Source organism: Physeter macrocephalus, unplaced genomic scaffold, assembly GCF_002837175.3.
Source record: "Physeter macrocephalus isolate SW-GA unplaced genomic scaffold, ASM283717v5 random_334, whole genome shotgun sequence".
Lineage (NCBI taxonomy): Eukaryota > Metazoa > Chordata > Mammalia > Artiodactyla > Physeteridae > Physeter > Physeter macrocephalus.
Genome location: NW_021145659.1, coordinates 3,434 through 29,269, shown reverse-complemented (window position 1 = coordinate 29,269; position 25,836 = coordinate 3,434). Strand labels below are relative to the sequence as shown.

The 25,836-nt window shown below is 53.6% G+C and overlaps 1 protein-coding gene across 1 annotated transcript in view; it reads right to left on the bottom strand.

Moving 5' to 3' along the window:
* The window catches only part of LOC102987601 (protein Daple), a gene marked incomplete at its 5' end in the record, with an annotated part of 74,236 nt that overhangs the window by 45,725 nt on the left and 2,675 nt on the right, over positions 1–25,836 (bottom strand). Inside the window, 8 exons of the mRNA XM_024131105.2 lie at positions 1,347–1,491; positions 2,140–2,286; positions 9,593–9,751; positions 10,088–10,169; positions 10,797–10,981; positions 11,356–11,496; positions 13,902–13,985; positions 14,963–15,021. Of these exons, the coding sequence (XP_023986873.2) occupies positions 1,347–1,491; positions 2,140–2,286; positions 9,593–9,751; positions 10,088–10,169; positions 10,797–10,981; positions 11,356–11,496; positions 13,902–13,985; positions 14,963–15,021 (1,002 nt within the window). The remainder of the gene's footprint in view (positions 1–1,346; positions 1,492–2,139; positions 2,287–9,592; positions 9,752–10,087; positions 10,170–10,796; positions 10,982–11,355; positions 11,497–13,901; positions 13,986–14,962; positions 15,022–25,836) is intronic.

Below are 25,836 nucleotides of genomic sequence, written 5' to 3'. Positions count from 1 at the left end.
CGAGCCTGCGCGTCCGGAGCCTGTGCCCCGCAACGGGAGAGGCCACAACAGAGGGAGGCCCGCGTACCACAAAAAAAAAAAAAAAAAAAAGAAGGCAGCACGCCACACACGCAAAAGTATATTCAGGCTCTGCCTGCATCACGCCTTCATTCAAGTCAATGTTCGTTAGCTCCCAGCTAAGCACCAGGAGTTGGGAACACCAAGAATAAATCATGCTCACTGACCTGAAAGGGCCCACAAACTATACTGAGTAGTCATCTAAAGGGGTGAGGCTTTCTGACCCCACAGGTCACCCTGGTTTCTAACAGAAATACTCTCATTTGGTCTGGGACTGTCCCAGGAGGCCTGCACCACTTCTCTGCTCCGCCAGGGGGCAGTGGTCCTCCCCGATGGACCTGTACTCCTCCCAGAGCCGGGAATCCGGGTGACCCCACCCTCAGCCCCCAGCACAGTGTGCGGGCACCCAAGCACAGATACGACTAACTTCCCTCACAGATGAGCAGTTTAATAAGCTGATTTTTTGTTTGGAACTGATGGGACCCCTCGAAGAGAAGACGTTTCCAGCTACATTCAACGACCTTGCCATTATTTGAGGGGGTGTTTATCAGAACTGAAAAAGCAGCCCCCAAACCAGCCAAAAGCCCTACCTCGCTCTGTCCAGCTCTAAGTAAACAATAACTCGCACTATCAGGGGCACGTGTGCTATTTCTGAACACAGGAACTGGCTTATTGTTTGTTGGGCGCCGAAGCTTCCTGCTGCGGTGCTGCCTGCTGCCCCACCCACTTTCCCCTGGCCGACACCCCATCTGTCTGCGCAGGGGCAGCGGTGCAAGCATAGGAGGGAAAAGAAGAGGCCTGGGTCCTGTGAGAAGCAGCCTCTTAGCAGCTCCCACCCAGAGAGACAGAGAACAGACTGCATCCGTCTTGCCCAATTATGCAAATGAAAGGAGGAAATAATGCCCAAGGTACATTTCTAGTGGGGATTAGTGACCACTGGGGACGTCTCCTGCCATCCAGAGCTTTCAACCGTCCACAGACAGGCCTATGGTGTCCTCCGGTGTCAGCGTGCTGTAATCCGGACGCTCCTGGGACCGTCCATATGGGAACTGGGAAACCTGGCAACACTTGATTTGTGTTTCATGTCCTGACATCAAGGCTGCCAGACCCCTCATGTTCTCCTTGGGGAGAAGGGTAATGAAACAGTTCCAAATGGCCCTTGAAGGAAATCCTACTTACTTAGGGTGAATGGATGGCCTGACATGGAAGATTTAGAGCTGAGGGCTCCGCTCCTTGGATGAGGAAGCGGCCTCAGCCAGGCTGGCTCCCAGGCACCGGGCGTTACCTACCGTCGGACAGGTCTGCATTCTTGGACAGCTGCTCCAGCTCCCAGCCGAGGTGGGCGGATTCGTTCATGCTCTGCTTCTGGGCAATCTCGAGGACCATGTTTTCTTCCAGCAGCTCCTCTATTCGCTTCTTATCCGTGTCCCGGTCCTAGTGCAGGAAGAAGGACGGAGTGAGAACGTGGCCGGGGGGGCCCCTCTGGACAGGCCCCGGCCCCCGTGCATCCACCCTCATTCCCCGAGGATGAATGGACCCCAGGCACCTGCTCACGTCCCGGCACAGAAATGAGTCCAACACAGGGCCCAGCTGTGAGAGTTACAGCCACTGAAAGATACCTTGACTGGCAATGGAGGTGATAAAGAGAGCCGAGGTCTCTAACTGAATGCTGTCTGAACAAAGTGACTTAACGGCCCAGGGCTTTAGAGCAAGTACCATGGTGACAGGTGGCTTCGAGGCTCTAGGGCACCTAACATGCCTTGAGCAGCCTGTAAAGAAGCTCACAAATCACAGCTCAGCCCACACCGTAAAAGCCAGCAGAGACCCTTCTTGCAGAAGACACACACGTTAGCTCATCTGTACAGAAAAGCAACCCAGACGTACCGTCCTATCCGTCTGTAGGCGTTCAGTGGTGCCCACCCGAGCCCGCTGAGCTGAGCGAGCTACTCTCTGCAGTCAGCGAGTTACTGTGTCGGCAGCGGCACCAAACCCAGTGACGGGAAAGCCAGAGAAGGGCGCAGCACAAACCCGAAACCTCCCCAATCCGTTTAGACAGATCTGAGCGACACCAGCCTGCCGTACCAACTCCAGGTCGTGAAGCTTTGATTTCAGCTGCAGGTTCTCTTTCTCCAGCTCGTGCACTTTATCGCCCCGGGCTCGAGCGGCAGTCAGCTGTTCCTCCAGCATGGCCTTGGTTTCAATTAAAATGATGTTATCTTCTCGCAGCTCCTGGGCAGCAAAAACAGACATGAGCACCATCAGATAAAGGCACCTGGTTCAGGATGACAGGGCTCTGAGACCAGAGCTCCCCCGGGCCTCTGGCCCCAAACAACCAATCCAGGGATACGGCTGCTGCTGCGAGAGTTCTGTCTCCGCTCTTGAGCACCACCACCTTTTTCACTGGGTCAGGCCAAATGGACTTCCTCGACTGAAAGAAAATATTTAAATCCGGGAAGGTAACTTTTCCGATGCCGGCCACAGTGCAAAGGCATGTGACATCTATAACCTGGTCTGGTCGGACAAGTGGACTCCACCGACAGATCCGGGACCTCGCTGAGCCTCCATTTCCTTAACGAGGAAGGGGTGGGGCTAAGAGTCTGTCCCAGGTTCAAGGACTGAGTCTAGTCCTCTCAATGAATGTTGGTTCATTCCACTGATCAGGGTCTTGGGGAAAAACAGCTATTCAGACAAGCTTTCGTCCAATGCACAGCTCGTATCTGAACATTTTACACCCATACTCTTGGAAAAACAAAAGTTCTCAGCGATGTTCTGGAAACGGGGAGTCTTTAAGACTGTGAACCCCATAAATAAGACCCTAGGCCTCCTGGGTGCCGGGCACGTGCTGGGTGTAGAATGTGATGGCTGTTCCCTTGCAGGGTCCCTCACAGGCAAGGGGTCCGAGGAACTCTTGGTCCTGTGCATGCAGCCCAGCACACACAAGGGATTCAGATCTTTCACCTCATCTCTGCTCCCCTCCCCCACCGGTTAAGGGGCTTCTCGGTTTCTCCTCTCCCCAGAGTCCTTCCAGCACCACTCAGCGTCTCTGGGGGACTGAGATTCCCCTGAATGCCTTCAGCTGGTGAACATGCACACAGGGGAACGTGTCCGTTTCTCCCGGTGGGCAGTGTTCTAAGGCTTGCCCCGCTTTTGGGTTCTAACAGCTGGGAGCTGGGCTGGGAGCTCTGCTTATCCACCACCCGTTCATTCGCCCTGCAAAGGCCAGAATCCAAGATACTTGGTAGAGGGAAAACTGCAAGCCTTCCGGTCAGCGGACATAGTTCTGATCAAAGCCCAGCAGCCGTAAAAGGTATAAGCATTGAAATTCTAAATTCCCTGGGCGCCCTCTCTCTGCCGGAGATGACGTCCGCTATGTGGCTGGCCCTGCACTAGGCACTCCCTGTCCCTGCCCTACTCACTCTTCACAGTGGCCCCTGGGGGAGGTAGGAACAGTGCCTTCCTACGGAGGAAGAGGCTGATTTGGGTAAATTAAGGAATAAGCCCAAAGTCACAAAGCCAGCAAGGGGTGAAGCTGGGACTCGAACCTGGGCCAGAGAGTTCCAGACCTGTGTTCTCTCCACCGCCCTCAAGCTGCCTGCAACCCATCGTCAAGGGGCTCGTGTGGATAAGAGGCCCAGACTATCAATAACAGTGTGAGCCACAGCAAACAGAGGGGTTTCAAGCAGGAAGAAGACCCGGTCCCCCCTCTCTGGCCACCGTCCCGTCCCCTTCTGCTGTCGCCTGGCATTCCAACGGGTCTACACACCAGCACTCCCAGCCCTGAGCTCCCACAGCACAGGCCACCCCTTCATCCTCACGACCAACTCCTATTCAACCTCCAAAGCCCAGCCTGAGTTGGCCCCTCTGAGAAGTGGTGGCAGATTCTCTCTGTCCCACCTGCTGAGTCAGGTACTTGGGCTCCCAGAGCACCCTGGGTATGCTGTGAGGCAATGGTGAGCTGGCCTGTCCTTCTCCCCCCCAGACTGTGAACTCCTGGGGGCAGGATATTCCACTTCTCTTGCGGGCCTCACGGAAGTGTTCAAGGAACGCCTGCCAGCTGAACCATGCCATGCGGGGGAATCGCAGGTGGCACGCGAGGTGGGCCTTGAAGGCCTCAGAGATTTCCAACAGGCAGGGCCAGACAAGGGTGACCAGGAGCAGAATATAGCACTGGGTAGGATGACTTCTAACTATCAGTACTATTCAAAAACATCTCAACTTTCTGCTGGTATCAACTTCCACCATATATCAGGCAACAGAAATAACCAGCCGTGCACACCTCACTGCCTCAGAAGTTAGAAGCCAGATCTGCAAGAAAGTGAGCCCAAGCTCCCGCAGCAAGCCCAGGGCTCGGCCCCCAGGGAGACGCCCGCCTCCTTGCCTCTGGACAGCTGCCTGAGGCCAGCCCGCCGCTGAGGACCTGACCCCAACTGAATCAGGTGGCTATTTAAAGGCCTGACCCAGCCCGGCAAACAGCTGAGGGGCCACGTTTAGGAAATCACAGGCCAGGCCTGACGGCTTGTCCCCAGATGGCTCGAGAGCTGCCCCTGCTTGTCTACGTGCTGACCAGGAGCAGTGACCGCGAAAGCGGGCCGATGGCTCCGGTCCCCCGCCCGCCACGTGCGCTACCAGCCGTGGCGCCGGAAGCAAACGCGTGCCTCTCAACCACCGATCCCTCGTCCTCTGCTGGGCACGAAAACAGGGCTGAGGTGGGGATCAGAGGCGATGACGCACGTGAAGTAGTCCGTGCACGGGGCCCGAGGGCCAGTAAGCAGGTCGGCTGCCGTTACCACCATCTTGTCACGTCCCCCGTGAGACGCTGGTCAGGGCAGCACTCACTGAGTATCACCAGGTGACAGGCTAACAAAAGCACCAAACTCCAGGAGGTGGGGCAGAACCAAAGAAACAACAGGCTCCTGCCCACTGCACTTGGGACCACAGCACCCAAGCCCCCCGCTAACCTCCGTCTGGTTCCGCTGCAGCCCCTTAAGCTTCACCGAGCACCAGCCTGCTTTTAAATTTCTGGTTCGAGGAGCGTGGTGGACCGAACCATAAACCAAGCATCAGGTCTGTCCTGCTCTAACTTCTTCTTCTACTGAATTTTATCAAAACTCCTTAAAAGTCATTAGGAAACACAGAGTCCCAAGTGGGGACAGAGGTCTCGCTGCTCAAGGTGATCTTAGTTCCCTGCATTTCAACATTCTCGGCTTACAATGTGATGTCCAGGTGCCGACGTGAACCGCCAGAGGCCGGGCGTCCCTCTAGCCCCCACGGCGCCCGAGGCAGAGGCGGACGTCAGCCTCTCCCCCAGCTCCCCTCCCCTGCACCCCTTTTGTCTGCGTGACCCCACCCCTTTTATTTCCTCCCTCCTTGGCAAGGCTGGGGTCCCAGAGGTGGAGAGAGGCATTTCAACGCCACCTTGGTCCACCTCTTCACCAACTGCGATGCTGGGCAAGTTACTAATTTATTCTCTGTTTTGTTATCCGAAAAAATGAGAGGACCTAACGCTGGCTGCTCAACCTCACCAGGCCACCGGGAGGCTTAAACGTGATGATACGGTTTGAGCTTAACACAGTTAGTTCCCGGTGTGTGGAAGAAGCTGCATAAACACACAGTTATTGCTGCTCATTTAAAACCTCGCTGCACCTACTGTGGGCCAGATCACGGGTCTGTAAAGGGCCAGAGAGTAAATATTTCTGGCTTCTCGGGTCCTAAGTCTGTCACGACTACTCAGCTCTGCAGGCACAGTTCAAAAGCAGCCACGGGCTGTGTGAATGAGCAGGCGTAGCTGTGTTCCAACAACACTCGACTTATAAGAGCTGATGGTGGGCCGGACACCGCCCCGGGACTGATGGTAGTTTGGCCATCTCTGAGCTGGACAATGTGGGCACCAAGGACTCAGACTCAAGGTCAGGAAGGCACAGATCCTGTCTTCAAGGAGCTCCCGGTGTGGGTGGGAAACAGGGGATGCATCATTACGACCCAACACGATGAGTCTGCCTGGGGGTAAGAAGGGGCCTAAAGGAACAGGGGGCGGGGCTGGGCATGCAGCCCGCAGAGTGTGGCCTGCCCCCACCCCCCTCACCGGCCCTCCCTGTGTCGGGGAGATGCACTGGGCCGAGGGGCCTCAGGGGGCAGCAGCGGACCTGAAGGGGACTGGGTTTGGCCGGAGCAGAGAGTTCCACGGGGACCAGAGTGGGTGTCAGAAGAAGGGGTGGAGTGTGGACTTTATCCCAAGAGCAACGGGGAGGTGCCTGAGGAGCTCTGAGAAAGGCCACGCTGGCAGCAGCCCAGGCGGATGTGAACGAGAAGAGGCAGGGGGCAGAACAGCCAACTCGGATGCTTGTGGAGGGCATTCTGGAATAAACACAATGTTATTCCTGCGCAGGCACTGGAATAATGCGAACAAGCAACAATGGAGAAGGCCGGCCAGGCACCGGGACTCACTCTCCAAACATCCGCCTCGGCCAGGGACAGGCTGGGAGGTGGGGAAATGGGCTCTGGAGGATGGAGAGCACCTGGGGCTGCAGGAGGAGCTGGAGAAGAAAGAAGAATGAAGGCCGAGCCGGCTCTGGCTTGAGTACCTGCCTCGGTGGATGGTGAGTCCAGTCGAGAGACAGTATGGGTGGGTTGGAGGGAGGGAGGGACACTGGATTTGGACACGCTGACCTTGAGACAGACTGAGGTCTGGAGTGCGGGAGAAGCCCAGCCCAGAGATGAAGATTTGGGACCCTGTTAGTCTGTACGTGCCAGCTAAAGAAGGGGCAGAGGGGCTTCCCTGGTGGCGCAGTGGTTAAGAATCCGCCTGCCGATGCAGGGGACACGGGTTCAAGCCCTGGTCTGGGAAGATCCCACATGTCACGGAGCAGCTAAGCCCGTGCGCCACAACTACCGAGCCTGCGCTCTAGAGCCCACGAGCCACAACTACTGAAGCCCGCACACCTAGAGGCCGTGCTCCTCGACAAGAGAAGCCACCGCAGTGAGAAGCCCGTGCGCCGCAACGAAGAGTAGCCCCCGCTCACTCCAACTAGAGAAGGCTCGCGTGCAGCAAGGAAGACCCAACACGGCCAAAATAAAAATGTATAAATAAATAAATAAATAAATAAATAAATAAATAAATAAATAAAGAGGGGGCAGAAGGCAGAGAAGACATCATGGAGAAAGGCCAGATGGTAGAAGCAGAGCAAGGTGACCGCCACCCGCATGGGCCCAAGAAGACGAAGTTCGGGACTCAGGAAAGCCAGGTGAGTGCGGGGTGGAGGGTGGCGGTGTCCGAGCCCACAGAGAGGGTGGGCAAGGGAGGCTGGGAAGTGCCCACTGGGCTGGCACAGGAGTCGTGGACCCTGATTCTCAAGCATGGTTCCAGGTGAGTGGAGGTCGAGGCAGACCTGGAGGACTGGGTTAGAAGGTGAGGCAACGAGGGACACAGCTGGTGCTCTCTCCTTTCAAACAGGCTCGGAGAGGGACCGGGCTAGCTCGAGCGGGTCGGGGGAGAGTGGGATGGGTTTGATTTTCTTTTTAATTACAGGTGGAAAAAAAAATTAAAGGTGAGAGCATCTTGAGGATCCCAAGGATGGGACTCAAATCAACAAATGTTATCTTGAGCACCTCCCCCCGCCGAAGATGATAGAGATGTAGTTTCTGACTTCACGAACTGCATTCTGTGGGGAGAGCTGCTGGAACCCCAGAGCGCAGGTGAGCGACCCTGCCTGGGGTCAGAGGGGCTTGGCCAGGGCGGAAGTCGAGCTGGGGCCCCGTTCCCCAGGCCCAGCCGGATGGGCAGGGCAGACCAAACCATAGCCCATCTCCCCTCCTGAACCTGGGCACTGCGGGGGATGTCATAAGAATGCGACGTGTGTGTGCACCGCACCCCAGGACTGACCATTAACCCAGATCCTGACTGCCTTGCCAACAACCCAGCAATCACTGCATGGATTGGTTCCAGGGGCCCCCATCTCTGTGGAGAGGGGCTTGCTAGCGTAAGCTCATTGGAAACGTGCTCCTGTGTCACGAGACGCCAGGGCACAAGGGTCTCAGAGACGCCCAGACCACTCCTCCTTTCACAGATGGGGACAAGACTTGCCCAACACCCACCAAGTTGGTGTGGCAGCTAGGACCGTGCCCTGCTATGTCTCTGCCTCTCAGACTACTGTTTCTCTCAGAGCCAGCACAGACCAGGAAGCTATAAATCCCAGAGAGGAGCGGAGACGGGCCCACCTTATCTTCACCCAGGACGCACACGGCACCAATGCACCCGTCCTCAGTGTTGGGAAGGAATTTCAGGCAATAACGAAACATGGGACAACAGGAATCTCCCAGGCAATCTTTCTGCCTTTGTCCTCCTCCCACGCGGCCCTCTGGACAGCGACCCCCGTGCCCTGAGAGCAGTGAGGTGCGACCATGCTTTGTAAAAGCAAGTCAAGGACCACTCCATGCATCCACCCCCACATAGTCCCACTGTACCGAGGGGTGCCCACGCCACTTTCCTCTCCTTGCTGTTTTAATCCTTTTGTAAACTAGACTAGGACCCACATGAAAGCCACCGGAAGTTTAAAAACAAAACATGGAAATTTGTGTTCCATACTATTCTAACCAAAATTAACCTCACCCTCGCCCTGAATCCCCGTCCTTTACCTTTCCTCCCACGTGGCCCTAATGCATTCTTCCTTCTGTGACATGCAGCTGTTTCTCAGCGGTGAGACTGGACAGGCTCCGGGGGAGGGCACCTGCGCTGCCTGTCACTGCCCCTGTGTGCAGAGGAGCGCCCCTGCATGGCGGCTGTGCACAGCCGCGAGCGAGCTCGAGAGCACGACCGTGCAACTCGCTCTGCCCTACTGCCCGTCACGCCTAACACTGTCTTGTTCCAGAAGAGACAAAAACTCGTTGCTTCTTCCCTGCCCTCAGGGCTCTAGGTCCACACGAAGCCTCTGGCTAAGCAGGGCGGATGGCACTTCTGCAGGCGGTTTGCAAGGACAACGCACCGACTCCAATGTGCCACTAACATTCCTCAGGGAACAAAGACTCCTTAAGTAGGTCTGAGGAACTAACGGGCCCTGGAGCACAGCCTTCCCCATCCCACCTCCGCCCAGCCCAGGGGCCCCAGGGCCCCGTCTACAGCGGGGGGGAGCATGTCAGGGCCAAACAGCCGTCCCCACGCACGCCTGCCAGCAGCTCGGCAGGAGGCCTTGAGCAGGGAGAGGGCAACACAGGGTCCCCGCGACCTGCGTTCAACCCCTTCAGAAGCCACCTAGGTGGCGAGAGGAGACTTGGGGGTTATTTCTTGCCGTCAAACAGGCCACTCAGTACGTCCTGATATCCTGATCTCACCCCGCTCGTTAAAACCATCTCCAAACCCCAAGGTTGGCAAAGGGTGCAAAACACCTCATTTCTCAGAAAAGAGAGTCCAGGATCCTGCAGCTGAGGCGAGGCAGTCAGGATTGGTGGGCAAAGCATCAGTGACCCCACCTGGATCCTGGTCTCTGTGCCCCCTTCAGCCCCGACAGCCTCCCCTGCATCCACCCGGAGGCTGGGCGCGTACCTCCATGCGGGCCTTGTAGAAGTCCACGTCGTGCAGCTTCTCCCGGCAGCGCACCAGCTCCATCTCTAGCCTCTCCACACGGTTCGCCTTCTCCCTCAGGGAATCGAGCTCATCGCGATAGGCCCGAGCAGACCGGGCGTCAGCCGCCAGCTGGATATTCTGGGAGACAGGCAAAGACAGGGGAGCCTAGCTTAGGGCACCCCTCTGGGGAGGGAAGAGAGGGCCAAGTCTCTGAAGCGCAGCGTTTCCAGGACATCTCGGGGGCCGAGGGGCTCCACGTGCAGGCCACCGCGTGGGGTCCCCGCTCGCTGTCACTAAGAAACAGTCACCCCGCTCAGCCGTTCTCAGGACAACCGGCTCTCGGGCAGTGTTACTCTGAGCGGGAAGGCAACAGAAGCCTTTGCTGGAAGAACCCCTGAGCCTCAGCTACTGGGGAGCCCCAGCCACCCCGTCCCCCCGCCACACGCAGACACACAGACAGGCCTTCCTGCTCACCTCCTGCTTGACTTTCTGCAGCTCCAGCACCAGCTGATCTACCTCGTGCCTGGTGTCCACAAGCTGCTCTGTCTTCTCCTCCCTGGGGGCGATTCGGAGCGAGTGTGGTGAAAGGGCGTACCCGGCAAGCAGCGGAGCGGCCCGCCCCCCTGCAAGCCCCCAGCAGGAAAAGGAAAGGGAACTTCGTTTCTGGGGAGGAGGAGGGGAACCGGCATGTGGGGCTTGCAGAAATGTTCCTGACTCAAAGTCTTTTCCATTTTTAACTTTTCAATGCCCACCCTCAAACTGCACCCATTGGGCAGTGGGTTTCCCTCTGGGGGTTCAGAGAGGTAAGGAGACCCCGGCTGCAGTGGCACCACATCACTGCCAGGCAGGCAGCAGGGCCCACCGGTGACGAGGCGGAGGCGGAGGCGGGCAGCTCCCGAGGTGACGGGCAAAGTGGCATATTCACCAGCCGCAGGCAACGGGGACGGCTCACCAGACGGGGGCGAGCCACATCCTCCCCCTCCAGCCAAAAACCATACCAGTGGGTGGGCATCTAAGCCCAGATGGCCTGAGCCCTAGAGACCCGGTAGAACCCCTCCTCGCGCAGGCCCGGGGGCCCAAGTCAGAGCTCTCCCTGTTCGCTGCGCCACACGTGCCGGAAACGGGTGTTTGTGACACACAGCCCGAGAGCAGAACGCACAGCCCAGCCGACCGGAGGACTCACAGCTCCTGCCTGACGCGGCGCAGCCTGGCCTTGGCGTCCGCCAGCTCCACGGCCAGGTGCTGCTTGTCCTCGCTGGAGAGGCTGCTGGTGGGGCTCGGGGTGGACTCGGCGCTGGAGGACTTGAGGGGGCTGGGTGGGTGCTGGGCCTGGAGGTAGTCCCGCTCCTGGGTGAGGTCCACGATCAGCTGCAGCGGGGCGGGCGGGGGAAGGGAAGGAGCGCTTGCACCCGAACTTGGGGCACAGTGGTCAGCGGACAAGAAGCAAGTGAGAGGCGTCGGCCGAGACTGAGAAACCAGGAGGAAGCGGGAGTGATGGGATGTAAAAAGGAGCACGTGAGCTCCACGTTCGATGAACAGCTAACTACCTTCCCACGGGGCTCTCGGAGGAGACCGCTGGCTGCAGGCGAAGTGCCCGGCTCCCACCCCCGCCAGAAACCAGAGAGACAGGACCAGCGGGCAGCAGGCTTGAGACGAAGAGTCAGGACGAGGAGGGTGGCCGCGCGGCCGGGGCCCAGGCGTCCCTCCCGGACCTGCCAGTCCACCACCACCCGCAGACGCACCTCCGTGCACTCGTCCCTCTCGTCGACGAGCCGCCTGAGGTGAAAGACCATGTTCCTCGACAGGGCCTCCAGCTCCTCCGGGGCCACGTCCGGGAGCTCCAACCACTGCAGGTCGAACACATTCTCCTGGTTGTGGGTCACCTGCGGGCACAGGTCAGGCGCTGCAGAGGTGGGCAGGGCACGGCCGGGGGTTCCGGGCGCTCCCCGACCCCGCAGCCAGGGGCTGGGGTCACAGCCGACTCGGTCCCCTGACGTCATTCACCCTCGTTGACGGATCTTCCGTGGAGAGCAGGGGGCTCCTCAAGCGAGTGCAGACGCCCCCCAGCCAAGTCCCACTGGCACAAGTCAGGCTGGGTGTTAAGTCAGTCTCGACACCGGCTGCTCCAAGAGGACACGGGTTTTTTTTAACGCCAGAGAGCTCTCCTTATAATATAGGGTTTCCCTAAAAATATACTGTCCTCAGATACTCTTACTGAAGCATCAAAGGTAAGCCCTAGGGATGCCACGGGTGCAAAGAGGGACTACGTGTTAAAAAAAAAAAAAGACAGAACCTAATGCGAATATGGCAAATGTTAAACATCTTATGTTGGAATGCTGGGTACATAACAACAATCTTACGTTACTTTCTGGGAAATATTTCATCGCCTAAAACGATTTTCAGGTAAGCCTGTATCTCATCCCCACAGGCCACAGAAGGCCTCCTGGGTCTTCCCTTTCCATCAGATGTGAGCGGAGGCCCATAGCTATGTCTACACTGGGCAGCCTCTTCAACGACTCTGCCGTCCTGACCTTCTCAACCCGACATCCCCAGACCAGCCAGAGGAGGCAGAAGATCCATTTCGAGTCCCCGTCCTGCCAGTTTGGGAAGGTATTAGCACACTCAAGCCTCAACAGGGGAAAACGAGAAGAAACCAGGGATATCCCCCTCAGAGAGGCACACCAAAAAAAGTTCTTAAGTTTTTCAGAGCAGTAAATGGAGAGAGAGAGTAGTTTAAAAACAAAGAAACAAAGACAGGGCCCTTCAGTTTCTCAAAAGACACCTGCTTTCCTACCTCTCCTCCCTTACGAAGAAAAGCTGGGATTCAGTAAATCTCCGAGAATTAGGAGAAATCTCACCCCATCGTACAGGGCACCCTAAAGGTCCGGAATTGGGATTGAGAGGCCGGGTTCCAGGCCTGCTCCATACCAGTGTTTGGGAAAGGCCTGTGGAAAGGGGGCTCAGGGGTGCAACCACAGCTGCACACCAGTAACTCAAGGAGCTTGTAGTTAAAGGCTTATGCGCCTCCTCCGAGTTCTGACCCAATGGGTCTCCCGTGGGGCCCGGGCACCTGAATGTTTAAGAAGCACCCAACTAATTCTGAAGTCCTGTTCCCACAGCCAGTCACCGCAAGGCTTCCCTTCTGGGTGCATGCTTTTTTAAAAAAAAAAACATCCTGCTGGCAGAACAGGGAAGGGGAGACAGTGAGTAGCAAAGACCTAGCTAGTCTCGAGGACCTACTCCCCAGATACATTTTCAAAACACACAGACACAGGAGGAAAGTTAAAAGGCAGAATGGTTCTTAGGCTAACAGGTCACTGACACGACACTGACACGAACGGCTGAGAATATTTCCTACAATACTGACGGGCTTTGCTGGACCCTCTACCTGCCATAAGCTGCACCCGTCTCCTGCTTCAAATCCTGACTCAGAGTCTGCAACCCACAGTGCCCTAGCCAGCTGCGGAAGCCCAGCAGCCTGTCCCCAGGGCCGGCGTGGGGAGCTCTGTGTTCAGCTGCCTCTGCCAGTTACACACCTGCTCCTACGTGCTCCTGCTCATGTCTTTTTCATGCATTTATCTCATCTGTCCAATTAGATGGAAGGCTGAACCATACCTCCTAAGATAATTAAAACGTACAAGGCTTCTTTTGGAGCAGGGTGGGGTGGAGGTCAGGGAACTAACTTTCAGGTGGGTGCTTCGTTTCCAAGGGAAACTACCCCTTCAGTTGATACCACCTCTGCCAAAGTCAACGGCGGAGGGGCTGCCCTTAGTGCAGAGCCCTCCTGACCCCACCCAGGGGGCCGAGTCTCCGGATACAGCCCTTCTGGGGCTCGCTGTTTCTTAACTTCCCAAGGGGTGGCAGTTGTTTCTCTGCCATGTCACTGACAGAAGCAGTGAATCTCTCTCTATAAGGATCAACCATTTGAAGCAGGGTGACATTTGCCAGAATACATTTTCAGGGACTGTAAATCAAATTCTGAGCCTAAACCACTTGACAGCTCTTAAAAATAGTCTGCGTCCATATTAGGCAAGAAGAAGAGGCAAAAGAAGACTTGATTGAGGTCTTTAAAAAATTTTTTTTCATTTTAGCCGCCACTTTATTTTGGCTTGCTGACAGCCACCTTTCCAAACCGAATCAATTTGTCTGTAGTATCTGAAACCTAAAATTAGCAAAATCATTAATGGGTGATGTGCTCTTTAGACTTCTCACTGGTGGAGAGGGCCTGCCTGCTGGATGCCATGGGAGCAACGGTCCACGGCTAAGCCCCACAAAGCTCCCCACCTACCTCCTGTATGTGGGCCACGATGCCGGCCTGTGTCTCAATGTCCAGCTGTTTGATTCTTTCGATAAATTCCTCTTTCCTCTCACACTGTGGAGGGTTACAAGTGTTAACGAAAGTGTTTTACAAGGGCAATCTGGGGCCGCCAGAGCCACGGAAATAGTTTCAAAAGGAGACACCTACCCCACCCCTGGCTTTTTCTTCTATAATCAAGAGTGCTCTGCCCTCCTACCAGCCAGCCCCTCACACTGAGGTTTCTCTAGAAGCGGCTCAGACTACCTATATCACAATCACCTGGGGGGGATTGTCTTTAAAAACCCCGGGGGGTGGGACACAGACAAGCTCTTCAGGGGATTCTTAAACAAGTAAAGATCAAGAATAGCTGGGGCTTCCCTGGTGGCGCAGTGGTTGAGAGTCCGCCTGCCGATGCAGGGGACGCGGGTTCGTGCCCAGGTCCGGGAGGATCCCACATGCCGCGGAGCGGCTGGGCCCGTGAGCCATGGCCGCTGAGCCTGCGCGTCCGGAGCCTGTGCTCTGCAACGGGAGAGGCCACAGCAGTGAGAGGCCCCCGTACCGCAAAAAAAAAAAAAAAGAATAGCTGGTTTACGGCAGCAGTTGGTAAACTTCATGTGTAAAGGGCCAGATGGTAAAAAAAAAAAAAAAAAATATCTTAGACTGGACAGGCCATGGGTCTCAGCTCTGCTGGTGTAGTGTGGAAGCAGCCACAGGTAATACGTAAAGGAATCAGCATGGCTGTGTCCCCCTAAGACTTTATTTACAAAAATAGGTGGCAGGTCAAATTTGGCCCACAGGTTGTGCGCTGATCCTTGCTCTAGATGTTCCTACTTTGGGGGCAATTTGCTAATGGCACCCGGCCCCAGGGATCCCCACCTGGCCTCTTGCCCAAGGTGCCACCTAAGCCGGTGTCACGTCTCTCGCAGGAGCCCTGCGACCTTCCATCCTATTGGGCTGAAAGCAGCTTCACTCCTACCTCACCGAAGGGGGTGTTTTATCCCCACAAACCCAAACCTAAGAGCCCTCCTCTCTGCCCCCTGCCCAATCCCTACCTGGACAGCACAGCCCAGCACCAACAGCAGCACCTTCTTAATCTCCTCCATACTCTTCCCTAAATCAAAAGAGCAACATAGTTAATTAAGCTCAACTGTTTGTAAAATTTCACCAGTGATATATACATATCTGCTGCAGGGGGAAAAAAAATCAAATAAGCTAAAAAAAACCCTCTCTACCCAGTGATATGCACTTAAGGTGTGCACACTCCATCTGTTTTCTCCATATGGGTTTGTTTTTTTCTTAAACCAAATGAGAATGCTGTCCATAACTATTTGTGGCCCCTTTCCGTTCACATATATCATAAAATCTTTCCATGATAATTAATGAATATGAGCGTCGCTTTTTAGTGTGTGTGGTAAGCAAAGTACAATGGATGAGAACAGTCCCCAGAGATACTCAATCGACTCTGAAATAAGAATGGACACAAACTTGCCTTTCCATCCTGCAAAATCTCAAGCAGAGGAAGGAGAAGAGTAAAGTGAACCCCCATGCTCATCACCCGCTTCACGTTACCAGCATTTTGCACATTCATCCCATCTCCTCCCCACCGCCGCCACCTTTGTTCCTCAAAGTCTGGCTGGAGCATCCCCCAAAGCAAGTCCCAGACACCACACACACGTCATTTTTGATGGTCTCATACTTACTTTGTGGCCTTTGCACAAAGGCCACAAACGAATTCAACCACTCCCTTTCCAGAGATCTGATTTTTCAATATCTTAATCTAAACGATGCTACAAAGAACACCTTACAGCTAATTCTTTATGGATATCCTGACTCCCTCCTTCAGGATAAACTCATCTTTCACGCTTTTCCTACTTCCAAACTGCCCTGCAGAAAGGCTCTGCCATTTTTCTCTCTCACAACCAATATACCGTAAGCCCCACTTGCCCATGCCCAGACCAACACTGTTTTACTACTCCTTCCCAGCTTTGCCAATCAGGCCAAAAAATCGTATTTCATCATTTGACACTGTGTCTTTTCCATTATGCTTGAGGCCAAATGCGTCTTCATCTGTTTATCAGTTTCAGTCACTTAAATAAACAGAGTCAGATTACAGGAGCTCCAGACCCGAGTTGGTGACCAGGAGGCCTGTGCCGGGAACAAGCCGTACTCTGTTTCCCAGTCTCAGTTTCCACGTCTGTGAAAGGGAGGCAGCTGGCCTGGGTGACGTGCAGGGTGCCTTTCGGGTGAGAAGCTCTACGGTTTTCTGCCCTTTTCATAATATCCTGTTCTCTCTGGGGGAGAAGGGACATGCTAGAAAAAGCATTGTTTTCCTGAACGGCTTACCAACACCCACTCACATTGTGCTAAAATGGTCCAAAGCACCATCCGTGACACCTGGGATGAAGAAGACCAAACTCATGTCCAAGAACTAGTGCTGTGGTTCACTTCGGGTCCTTGGGTGTCAGGCGTGTATGGAGTAACATGGGACTTCATCCTAATATCTCTCACCTGAGAAATGGCTAAGAACAGCTTTTCCTGGGATGACACTATTATGGTCGAGTCTCAGAACTGGGGGCTTGGCATCTCCCCTCCCACCGCCTAGACTGAAGGTGGGTGGGACGGGCTGGGGGGCTGGACAGAAGGGTCCCTGCAGAGCACTCAGATTCCACACTCTTAAGAATCAATCAGGTCTGGTGCTGCAGATCAACCCATGATGATCAAACCTTCTCTTTGCTAATAAGTGTAGGACTTCATCAATGTTTGAAACGGAAAAACTCTCAAAGACTTTAATGGATTTTTTTTTCCCCACCTGAGGCCTTTTATTTGGCCCAAGAGGCTCTAATCAATAGGCATAAATACGTGTAACACCACAATGAGTCACTTCTCTATTCAGGCTGAGGTGGTGACCAGTCACGGTTTTAGTTCTGATAAAAAGAAAAGGACATGCCCACCAGAGTATTAAAAATTCCAATCAGGGGCTTCCCCGGTGGCGCAGTGGTTGAGAGTCCGCCTGCCGAGGCAGGGGACGCGGGTTCCGCAGTGGTTGCGAGTCCGCCTGCCGATGCGGGGGACGCGGGTTCGCGCCCCGGTCCGGGAGGATCCCACGTGCCGCGGAGCGGCTGGGCCCGTGAGCCGTGGCCGCTGAGCCTGCGCTCCGCAACGGGAGAGGCCACAACGGTGAGAGGCCCGCGTACCGCAAAAAAAAAAAAAAAAAAAAAAAAAACAAACAAACTCCAATCAGTCTCACCAAAATCTTTCCCTGGCCACAGTGCTCATGCCAGCCCACGTGGCTGTCCTCACCTCTGTCCCTTCACAGTCAGTCCCCAGAAGACTGGCAAGGGACCCTCGTAAGCCCTCTGGTGGACAGAACAAGTACGGACCCCTCCCAGCTGTCACCAGCTCGTCGTCTGCCGTGATTCACCTTTCATAGGCCATGTACCTGGTGCTGTAGCCAGCAGAGCTGACACACAAGAAGGAAGCATTTTAAGGGCCTTGGATCAGCTCAAACAGAAGTCAGAGTTCATGAAGAATCTTTACGTACTCTTCACAGCAAAGGCCCCAGAGGACCTAATGATATCATACTTTGGATAACTTAAACAACTCTGATGATCCATTCTCCCAGCCTACAGCAGATGAAAACGGCAAATTAAAAGTGGAAAGGAGCACAGGAAAGGCCCACTGTGACTAGCAAGAGCATAAGCCGGTTATCTGATAGCAAGGAAGAGATGAGAAACCCTGCACACATGCACGAGGGCTTAAAACTACAGTCTGAGGCCGTTCAGTGAAAGAACGAAGGGCTCTGATCCCTCAGCATCCTGTAGTTATACACAATAACAACCGTGAGTCATTCATTCCTTCCTTCCTTCATTCATTTACACCCATCAGACAGCAAGAGAAAACTAAATCTGATCCAGAGCACTGTTGGAAAAGTATGGAATTCCAGTTTGCTAGGTTTTGTAACAGAAGGGGAAAAAGGATTTTAAAAGTAGAGAATTAGTTTTAGAAAAATGTTCAGGGAATAATTATTTAAAATAAGCTTTCTGGTGGTGAACGGGGCACTAGGAAATTCACCTCTGCCTTCATTCACGTGCAGCAGTGCTGCACTCATTCTCACCAAGCTAAGCGAATAAAAACATTTGCTATAACAAATGTATCCTGTGGTTTTTACCCCTACACAAATTCCCAGGAAACTTAAAAAAAAGAGAGACAGAGAGACAGAGAGAGAGTGAGAGAGAGAGAGAGAGAGAGAGAGAGAGAGAGAGAAAAGCAGAAGTTCCCTCATTTCTCATGGAAAGCTCTTGCCCAATTTCTCTCAGGATTTCTGCTATTTTCAAAATCTACCAGATTGCGGGTTTTAATAGTTCCAAAACACATCATAAGACTCTCTACTGGGTCCTTGCCGGCAAGGATGGCTCAGTGACACAGTTACACAGGCAAGGAAGAAACAACCCTACAGACAGCTGCCTCCCAAACACCTACTAGGTGCTGGGTGCTTGCTGAGAACATACCCATAATCAACACAGTCCTCTGAGCTCAGACCAAGAAAACCAGCAACTTCTATAGGAACCCAGAGGAAGGACAACTAGTTTGCAGTAAGATCAGTCAAGGCTTCCTAAAGGAAATGACTTCTGAGCTGAGACCCCAGGATCAGGAGAGATTTGGGGGCTTTTCAGGCACAGGGAATAGCATATGCAAAGGCCTAGACACAAGAGAACATGGTGCTTGTCAAATTATAAACGCTTTGTGCTTAAGCTTATTAAAGTGGGTTTTCATGAGAAATGGGAGGCAGGGTAGGAAAGCAACGTGGATTTCTGTACCTAGTGAGTCACAAGCAACCAATGGATGGGGGGAGGGCCGAACACATCAGACACCCTTTGCACCTACCCACAACCCCAGGGGGAATCCCATGACAGCCTGAGCTAATGGTGGAGTCTACGAAAAATCGTACTTACTTACTTTACTACCTGCTTCCTGGAGTCCTGACACAGAGAAACTCACTCCAGCCTTTCTTAGCAGAAATGGAATGCATACAGGCTGACCTAAATTATACATAAAGCTACAGGTGTTTGTAGCAATCAGCTTCCAAAACAGAAGGGAAACCGATACCGCACGTGTGATAAAGGTGGACCTGGGGACAGAAATATAGTGGGGCAATTAAAGTACACCAGCCTCTAAAATGTGGAGACTGAATCAGACCAGGATTGGAAAATTCCCTGACTTTCTAATCTTGAGTCTGTGGCAGACATAACACTTTAGTCAATCATAACACTTTCTTACCGAGCCTGGAAGGAGGCCTCAGAATCCTTCTGAACACAGCACTCTTGATGTAGCCACTGCCTGACATGCAATGAAAGCTGGCACATGAAACAAAACCCAGCTTCCATGCCTGGTACACAATCAGTGGGGTCCTTTTGGCTCTACTCTTTGATTCTCTAAGATGCAGTCATTTGAATGTTCATACATTTCTCTGGATACGGAAAATCAATCTCGTGTATAAGTGATCACTGGGGTGTCAAGGTGGGGATTTAGACAAAGGAAGGCAAACAGCCCTTTCCAGGAGGACCACAACCCCAGAGGCCCTGGGTCCGTGAGGCGCCAGCCAGGGTGAGGGTTTAACCCTCTCAGCCTGGAAGGACTGACCCACTGGAGTTAATCCTGCCCTCCCCAAGTGCCCTTCACGTCTACAGACCATTACAGCACTTTCATATAACATGCTATCATTTGACTTCATCCCCAAAGCAATCCCCAAAGGCCAGTATTAGCTCCATGTTACAAACAAGAGGCGGCTCAGACAAGCTGAGCCACAGACCTGAGGTTTGGTCACCACCTGCTCTCTGCTAACTCGCGACCATCCCCCTCCCTGAAACTGCCACTATTTATTTACATTTCCTCCCAGAGCAGGGCTCTCTCTGCTTTAGCTTCTGATCCCAGTGCCACAGTGCAGGTCCTCAGCCAATGTCTGCTGACTGAGTGACTGATGGTAACTGTCAGCATCACGTCCCAGGGAGAAAAACAAAGGGAACATTTTCAGTTTCCATTCTTGTTGGGACGGAGATACACGTGTGTGTGTGTGCACGTGCGCGCGTATTTTTTTTTTTCTTAATAATTCTGCATTCTGCTTTCCTCTGACTTATGTGCTGGAGTCAACCACTCATTGTGCTTTCCCTGGTTTCTTAGTTAAAAACCAGTCATTCCATAAGGATGATTATGGGGCTGTCTCATTGATTTGAAAATAGCACTGCACTGAACGTGACCCTGTTTCTCCTCAATGCATAATGACATCTCAAGACTCACCCAAACGGGCACAGCTCTATGGGCCCTCCTGGGGGCTCTGCTTACACTGAGAAGAGCTGTTATTATTTTAACACGGTTACCTTGGGTTCCATGAGGAACAGTGTGGACGGTAATTCCTTGCGGGTGGGCACTTAGGGACCCTCCGTAATACCCGTTGTCCCAGGTCATGGGATGGGAGGCAAGCACCTCTACATACCACCTCACAGCCTGGAGAGCGACTCCTAGGAAACCCTCACTTAGATTTCTTACACCTAGAACGTTACACGTGTGACCCCCACCAGGCACTCCCGCATTTATTAGTCATTCAGCAAACGTTTATCACATGTGGACTTCGCAGGCACGAAGTCACACGCCCGTTTGAAATGATGTGGGTGGCTCCAGCCCCGTTATCCCACCGTCTCTTCTTCACACCCCCCCCCAGTCTGCCCCCACCCGCAGGGATCCCTCACACCACCCTGTGTGGGTAATGAGAACCTCTGCCCAGATGCCACGAGGCAGCCACTCCCAGACAGCAACTTCAACAGCCACATCAAGCCCCTCAGACAGTGCCATCGTCAGACATGACTCCTTAGCCCAGCCTGCCTAGGCCACAGAAGCTGAGAACTAATTCATTCCCTAGCACCAAACGACTGAAGATCAGAAAAGGAGCAGCAACCCCAAGAATGCAGCTTGCGACCCAGAGTCCGCACTGGCTGGAGGTGAGGCGGTGGCAGAGGCAGGAGGTGATCTGAGAAAGGGTTCCACCCACGCACCAGGCAGAAAACGCAAAGCCCCAATATTATCGGTGAACATAGAGACCTTTGACAAATAACAGCTCATCCCTCCTCCTCGGACAGCCACGGCCACAGAGAGCAGTCCCGCTGGACGCCATGCACGGTCATGCAGCTGGGGAGCCCCCTCTCTGTGTACAGCCCATCACTAGGAGGTGACCAAACAAAGTCTGGTTTCCAGGCAGGTCCCGCGGCTGCTCCGAAGGCTGGCATCTGGCCGTGCTCTAATGATTGCTGTGCTTGCTGCTAACCAAGCTTTTCACGTTCCTAGAAGAGCCAAGTGCTGGCACTCAGCTCAAGGGCCCAGCAACCTCCTGCGCTCTACATGGACCGCAGAGTTCATTTCTCAATCCAGCAGGCAGCACAGAAGCAAAGGAGCAGGCCGCCAAGCCATGCCATGTGAAATCGCGTGTGGGTGCTTTTCTGAACGTGCTCCCTCCAGGAGAAAACAGGAAGCACGAAGAGGATCGAATGCCTGCAAGATTAGCTTTTCTTTATTTATTTACTTCTTCCCTCCTCATTTAAAGGACCTAAGGTTTCTGCAAACACAAAAGTTTTATATATATATATATATATATATATATATACATATATATATATAAACAAGATCAGAATTCAGGAGAAATGAAAAAATAGCTTAGGGTTGGGAAAAAGAACTCAAGAATCGCTCATTAACACCTAATGGCAGACCCTCGACCCACCATGTCACTTGGCAAGCAGGGCACTGGGGCGGCAGAGCCGCAGGAAGGTGGCAGGGGAGGGAAGGCAGCCCGCCCACTTTCTAAAAGAACAATCTCAGCGGCAGGAAGGCTGTTTGCAATAAACCAGACTCAGAGCCCTCTCTCCGGTCGCCGGGGTTGGAGGTGAGCCAGCCCCTGGGTGCACTGGCCCTCAGGGGTTCCAGCTCGTCATCAAAAGGCAGAGCGGTGCAGTGAGGGAAGGTTTCCATGGGATCCGAGAAGCACTTCAAGGACGCCCTTGATAGGAGAGCAAGTAAATCCTAGAGGGTTAAATATTAAATTCCAAGGAGCTTCAGGAGTTCCGTTTCCCTCTGGCCTTTGAACCCTAAACTTCAGCTGTGACAAAGACTTCCTCCCTGTGCCCTGAGCTTGCTGCCCCTCATGGGACTGCCAGCACGCTTCCACTCCTCTGAACTTGTCACACCTGGACACCTCCCTCTGCTGCCTTGTCGAGAGTTCTTCGAGGCCCTGCCACATACCACCTCCTCCAGGAAGTCTTCCTGACCTGCCCAGGCAGAACCGATTGCCCGCCTGGCACTCTGTGGGAAGCAGGCTCGCACCGCTTCTCGCCCTGGAACAGGCTAGTCATGGACACTTTCCTCCCCTCCTGCCCCAACGCAGACTCGGGGCTCCTTGAACAGAGACAGCCTATTCGTCTCCATGGCCACTGGACCCATGGTGGGCATCTGACACAGAAAGCTGGAGGGGGCTTGGGCTGAGCTCCTCTGTGAGGAGGAGCGATGCAAGCGCGTTCCCGTCTTCTATTTGGGAGGGTCAGAAATTGGCCTTCGGGTTTCTTTGGCCAGAGCAGCAGGAGAACAGAGGTCTGCAAGAGCTGTGAAGGAAGGACATTTACAGAATCTGGGGGCACAGAATCTCAGACTCCTCAAGGTGCTTTCTCTGTCCCTGCAAGCCCCTTCTTTAACCATCACAAGAGAAAAAACTGAGGACGAGGACCAGATCACCGAACAGCAATTAACGGGAGGCTATCCTCAAAGGCTCCAGCTGTATTCAAAGACGGGACCCTGTAGGGTGCGAATATGGGATCAGCCCCTCCTTGGACCCAGGAATCTTGCCTGGCATTTAGAACTCAAGAGACACCAGGCAGAATAATGACAGTGGCTGGTCCTCCTGCTTGGAACCAGTGGCTGACTGTCTACATATATAACCATCTGCGTAACTTATGGTAATAAATACATCTGTTACCTATGGGACCACCATGCTGTGTGCCTCTGAATGAGTTCCCTCCCCTCTCTGGGCTGGGTTTCTGCACCTACATGGCTCCACCCTTTCCATTCTAAACAACTTAGGAGTGATCAGCAATTCACAAGTCTGAAAACCACTAGTGCACTTGGATACAAACCTCGGAAGAAAAAACAGTGCTCTCTTCCAGCATGATTGCTCTATGATTCACTGAAGAAATTAATTTGCTAACACCCTGGCTTCCTGTCAGACAAATCTAGTCTTTTTTGTGTGTGTGGCACAGTGACAGGCCTGGCTGCTGAGAAACCAGAGCCTGAAGTTTGGGCCAACGCCTTCCCTCATTTTACAGATGCCGCGGACATTGTGATCTCTTGGTTCTCATGTCGAATACACTCTTCGATAAGCCACGTAAATATGTTTAATGGACGCACAGCTGGCAAGATGGGGGTGCAGGCGGTTTTCAGTGCACCATTACCGGCCTAGGGCAGCCACACACGTGGTGTTGGGCAGAGGTCGACTCTCACTTGACCCTGACCACTGACACTTGATCGTTGTATCTGTGAGAGCATGTGGTTAACATCTGTAAGGATCACTAGCTTGATGGAAGAGGGAAGTGGGGACAGGAGAGGAAAACGACAAAGTGGGTCACCAGCACTTATGCTCTATTTATTCAGCACCCACTATGTGCCAAGCACTGCTCTAGACACTTAGAAGACACTGGCAACAACAACAAAACCCCCCAAGATTCCTGGCCTCATGACAGATTACATCCTAGAGGGGGAAAAAGAAGCAGTGCAACAGACATGGAAAAATAAGTAAATGAGAGAGTATACTGGAGGGCGTTAAGTGTTATGACGAAAGGGAAGGCAGAGCAGGATAAGAGGACTGGGAGTCCTGAGGAGGAGGGAGGGATGCAGCTGCAAACAGGGAGGTCCATCAGGATGGGCTGCACTGAGAAGGTGATATTCAAACAAAGACTGGAAGGATCTGTTCCTGTGAGTATCTGGGAAAAGCATTCCAGGCAGAGGGAACAGCCCGTGCACAGCACAGGGAGAAAAGTGACATAATCTCTCTCTCTTTTTTTTTTTTTTTTTTTTTTTTTTGCGGGCGGGCCCCTCACTGCTGTGGTCTCTCCCGTTGTGCAGCACAGGCTCCGGACGCGCAGGCTCAGCGGCCATGGCTCACGGGCCCAGCCGCTCCGCGGCATGTGGGATCTTTCCGGACCGGGGCATGAACCCGTGTCCCCTGCATCAGCAGGCGGACTCTCAACCACTGCGCCACCAGGGAAGCCCTAATCTAACTTTCTAAGAAGACCGGCTGCTGTGTTGAGAACAGACAGCAACAGACAACATGGGGCAAAGGTAGAGAGGCAAGCAGACAGAAGGCCACTCCGGGGCTAGCCAGGAGGATGGTGGTGGCTGGAACCGGTGGGCAGCGGGGCAGGAGGAGAGAAGAGCTCAGCTGTTTGGAAATTAAAGCCAGGGCACTGCCTGAGGAGTGGGTGTGGGGTAGGAGAGGAGGATACGTTTTGGCCAACTGGAAACAACACAAAGGACACCCTACAACATCCAGTCCTGGGGGTCCACACATGGCCCAGCCACCGGGGAGGCTCTTCTGCTACACGCCACCGTATGGACATGAGGGAGGGTTAGAGTAGGGTCCTACAGGACCCCAGGCCAGGCTCCGAGAAGCAGCATCTACAGTAACGAGGCGCTGGACAGACGCTTCCCCGCGGACGGGTATCTAGGGAGATGATTATAAAATCACGCACAGTCCGAGAGGAAGTCCAGAGGTCATTTGAGGTACAAACAGGAAATAAGAGAATGGGGACTGGGGGCCAGGAGGGCAGACATTGAGGATGGATTTTTAAAGTACATGAAGTGTTTTCTCACATTCACTAAACCGTCCTTGAATCCCATCCAGGGTAGGAAAAAAGAGAACACCTTTTTGTCTGATGGGTGCAGGAGAATAGACATACAGAAAAATCTTCTAATAGTATTAGTCATGACAGCTTCCTTTTTTAGGTCAGAGGAAGGGGGATAAATGCTTGGTGTCTTGGGATCGTTTAGTGTTACTGTGTGTGTGTGTGTGTGTGTGTGTGTGTGTGTGTGTGTGTGTGTGTCTCCCCACTGAGGTGCATTTACCAAAAACAAAAAATAACCAAAAACTGAAATGTTATAAATAACAGTACAGTGTCCACATCAGCCAAAAAGAACACAGGCATGCTCCTGAGCCACGTGGCAGAATTCGTTTAAAAAAAAAAAAAAAAAAAAAAAAAAAGCCGCCCCACAAGAAAGAAACCGACTTTGTTCTTTATTTTAAAAGAAACCCCAAATGCCTCACGCATCTATTTTTAAAATGTAAAACAGAAAACGCTATTCCACAAATACGTCTCTGGCACTCATGTTTGCGTCTTCTCGCTGGTGCACCTCCCCTGCCAACCTCCTCTGCTCTCGGAGTCCCCCGACACTCCTGTCAAAACCTGCGCATGCGTGCGCCCAGCTCTCATCCCTCCAGCCCTGACTTCAGGGGAGGCAGCCCCGCCCCTCTCAGCAGAGCCCGCAGAAGCTGCTGTCAGTCAGGCCCTGCCTGCCAGGGGCCTTCGGAGCTTGCTTCAGCGGTTGGGATTCTCGTCCTTAACTTTCCCAGGGCTCCCCCATCTCATCTCTCCAACTTCTCCATCAGAACTGGGGCCAGAACCTCTTCAATTGATGTGCACCGATTCTGTATGGTGCTGGGGACCAGAGGGCAGGCAATTCACCTGTCAGCTTAAAAGCGGCTTCCCCACAGTGTTCTAAAACTGGATTGTTGGGGAAGGTTGTACAGCTCTGTCCATTTACGTAAAAAATCACTAAATTGGGGCTTCCCTGGTGGCGCAGTGGTTGTGCGTCCACCTGCCGATGCAGGGGAACCGGGTTC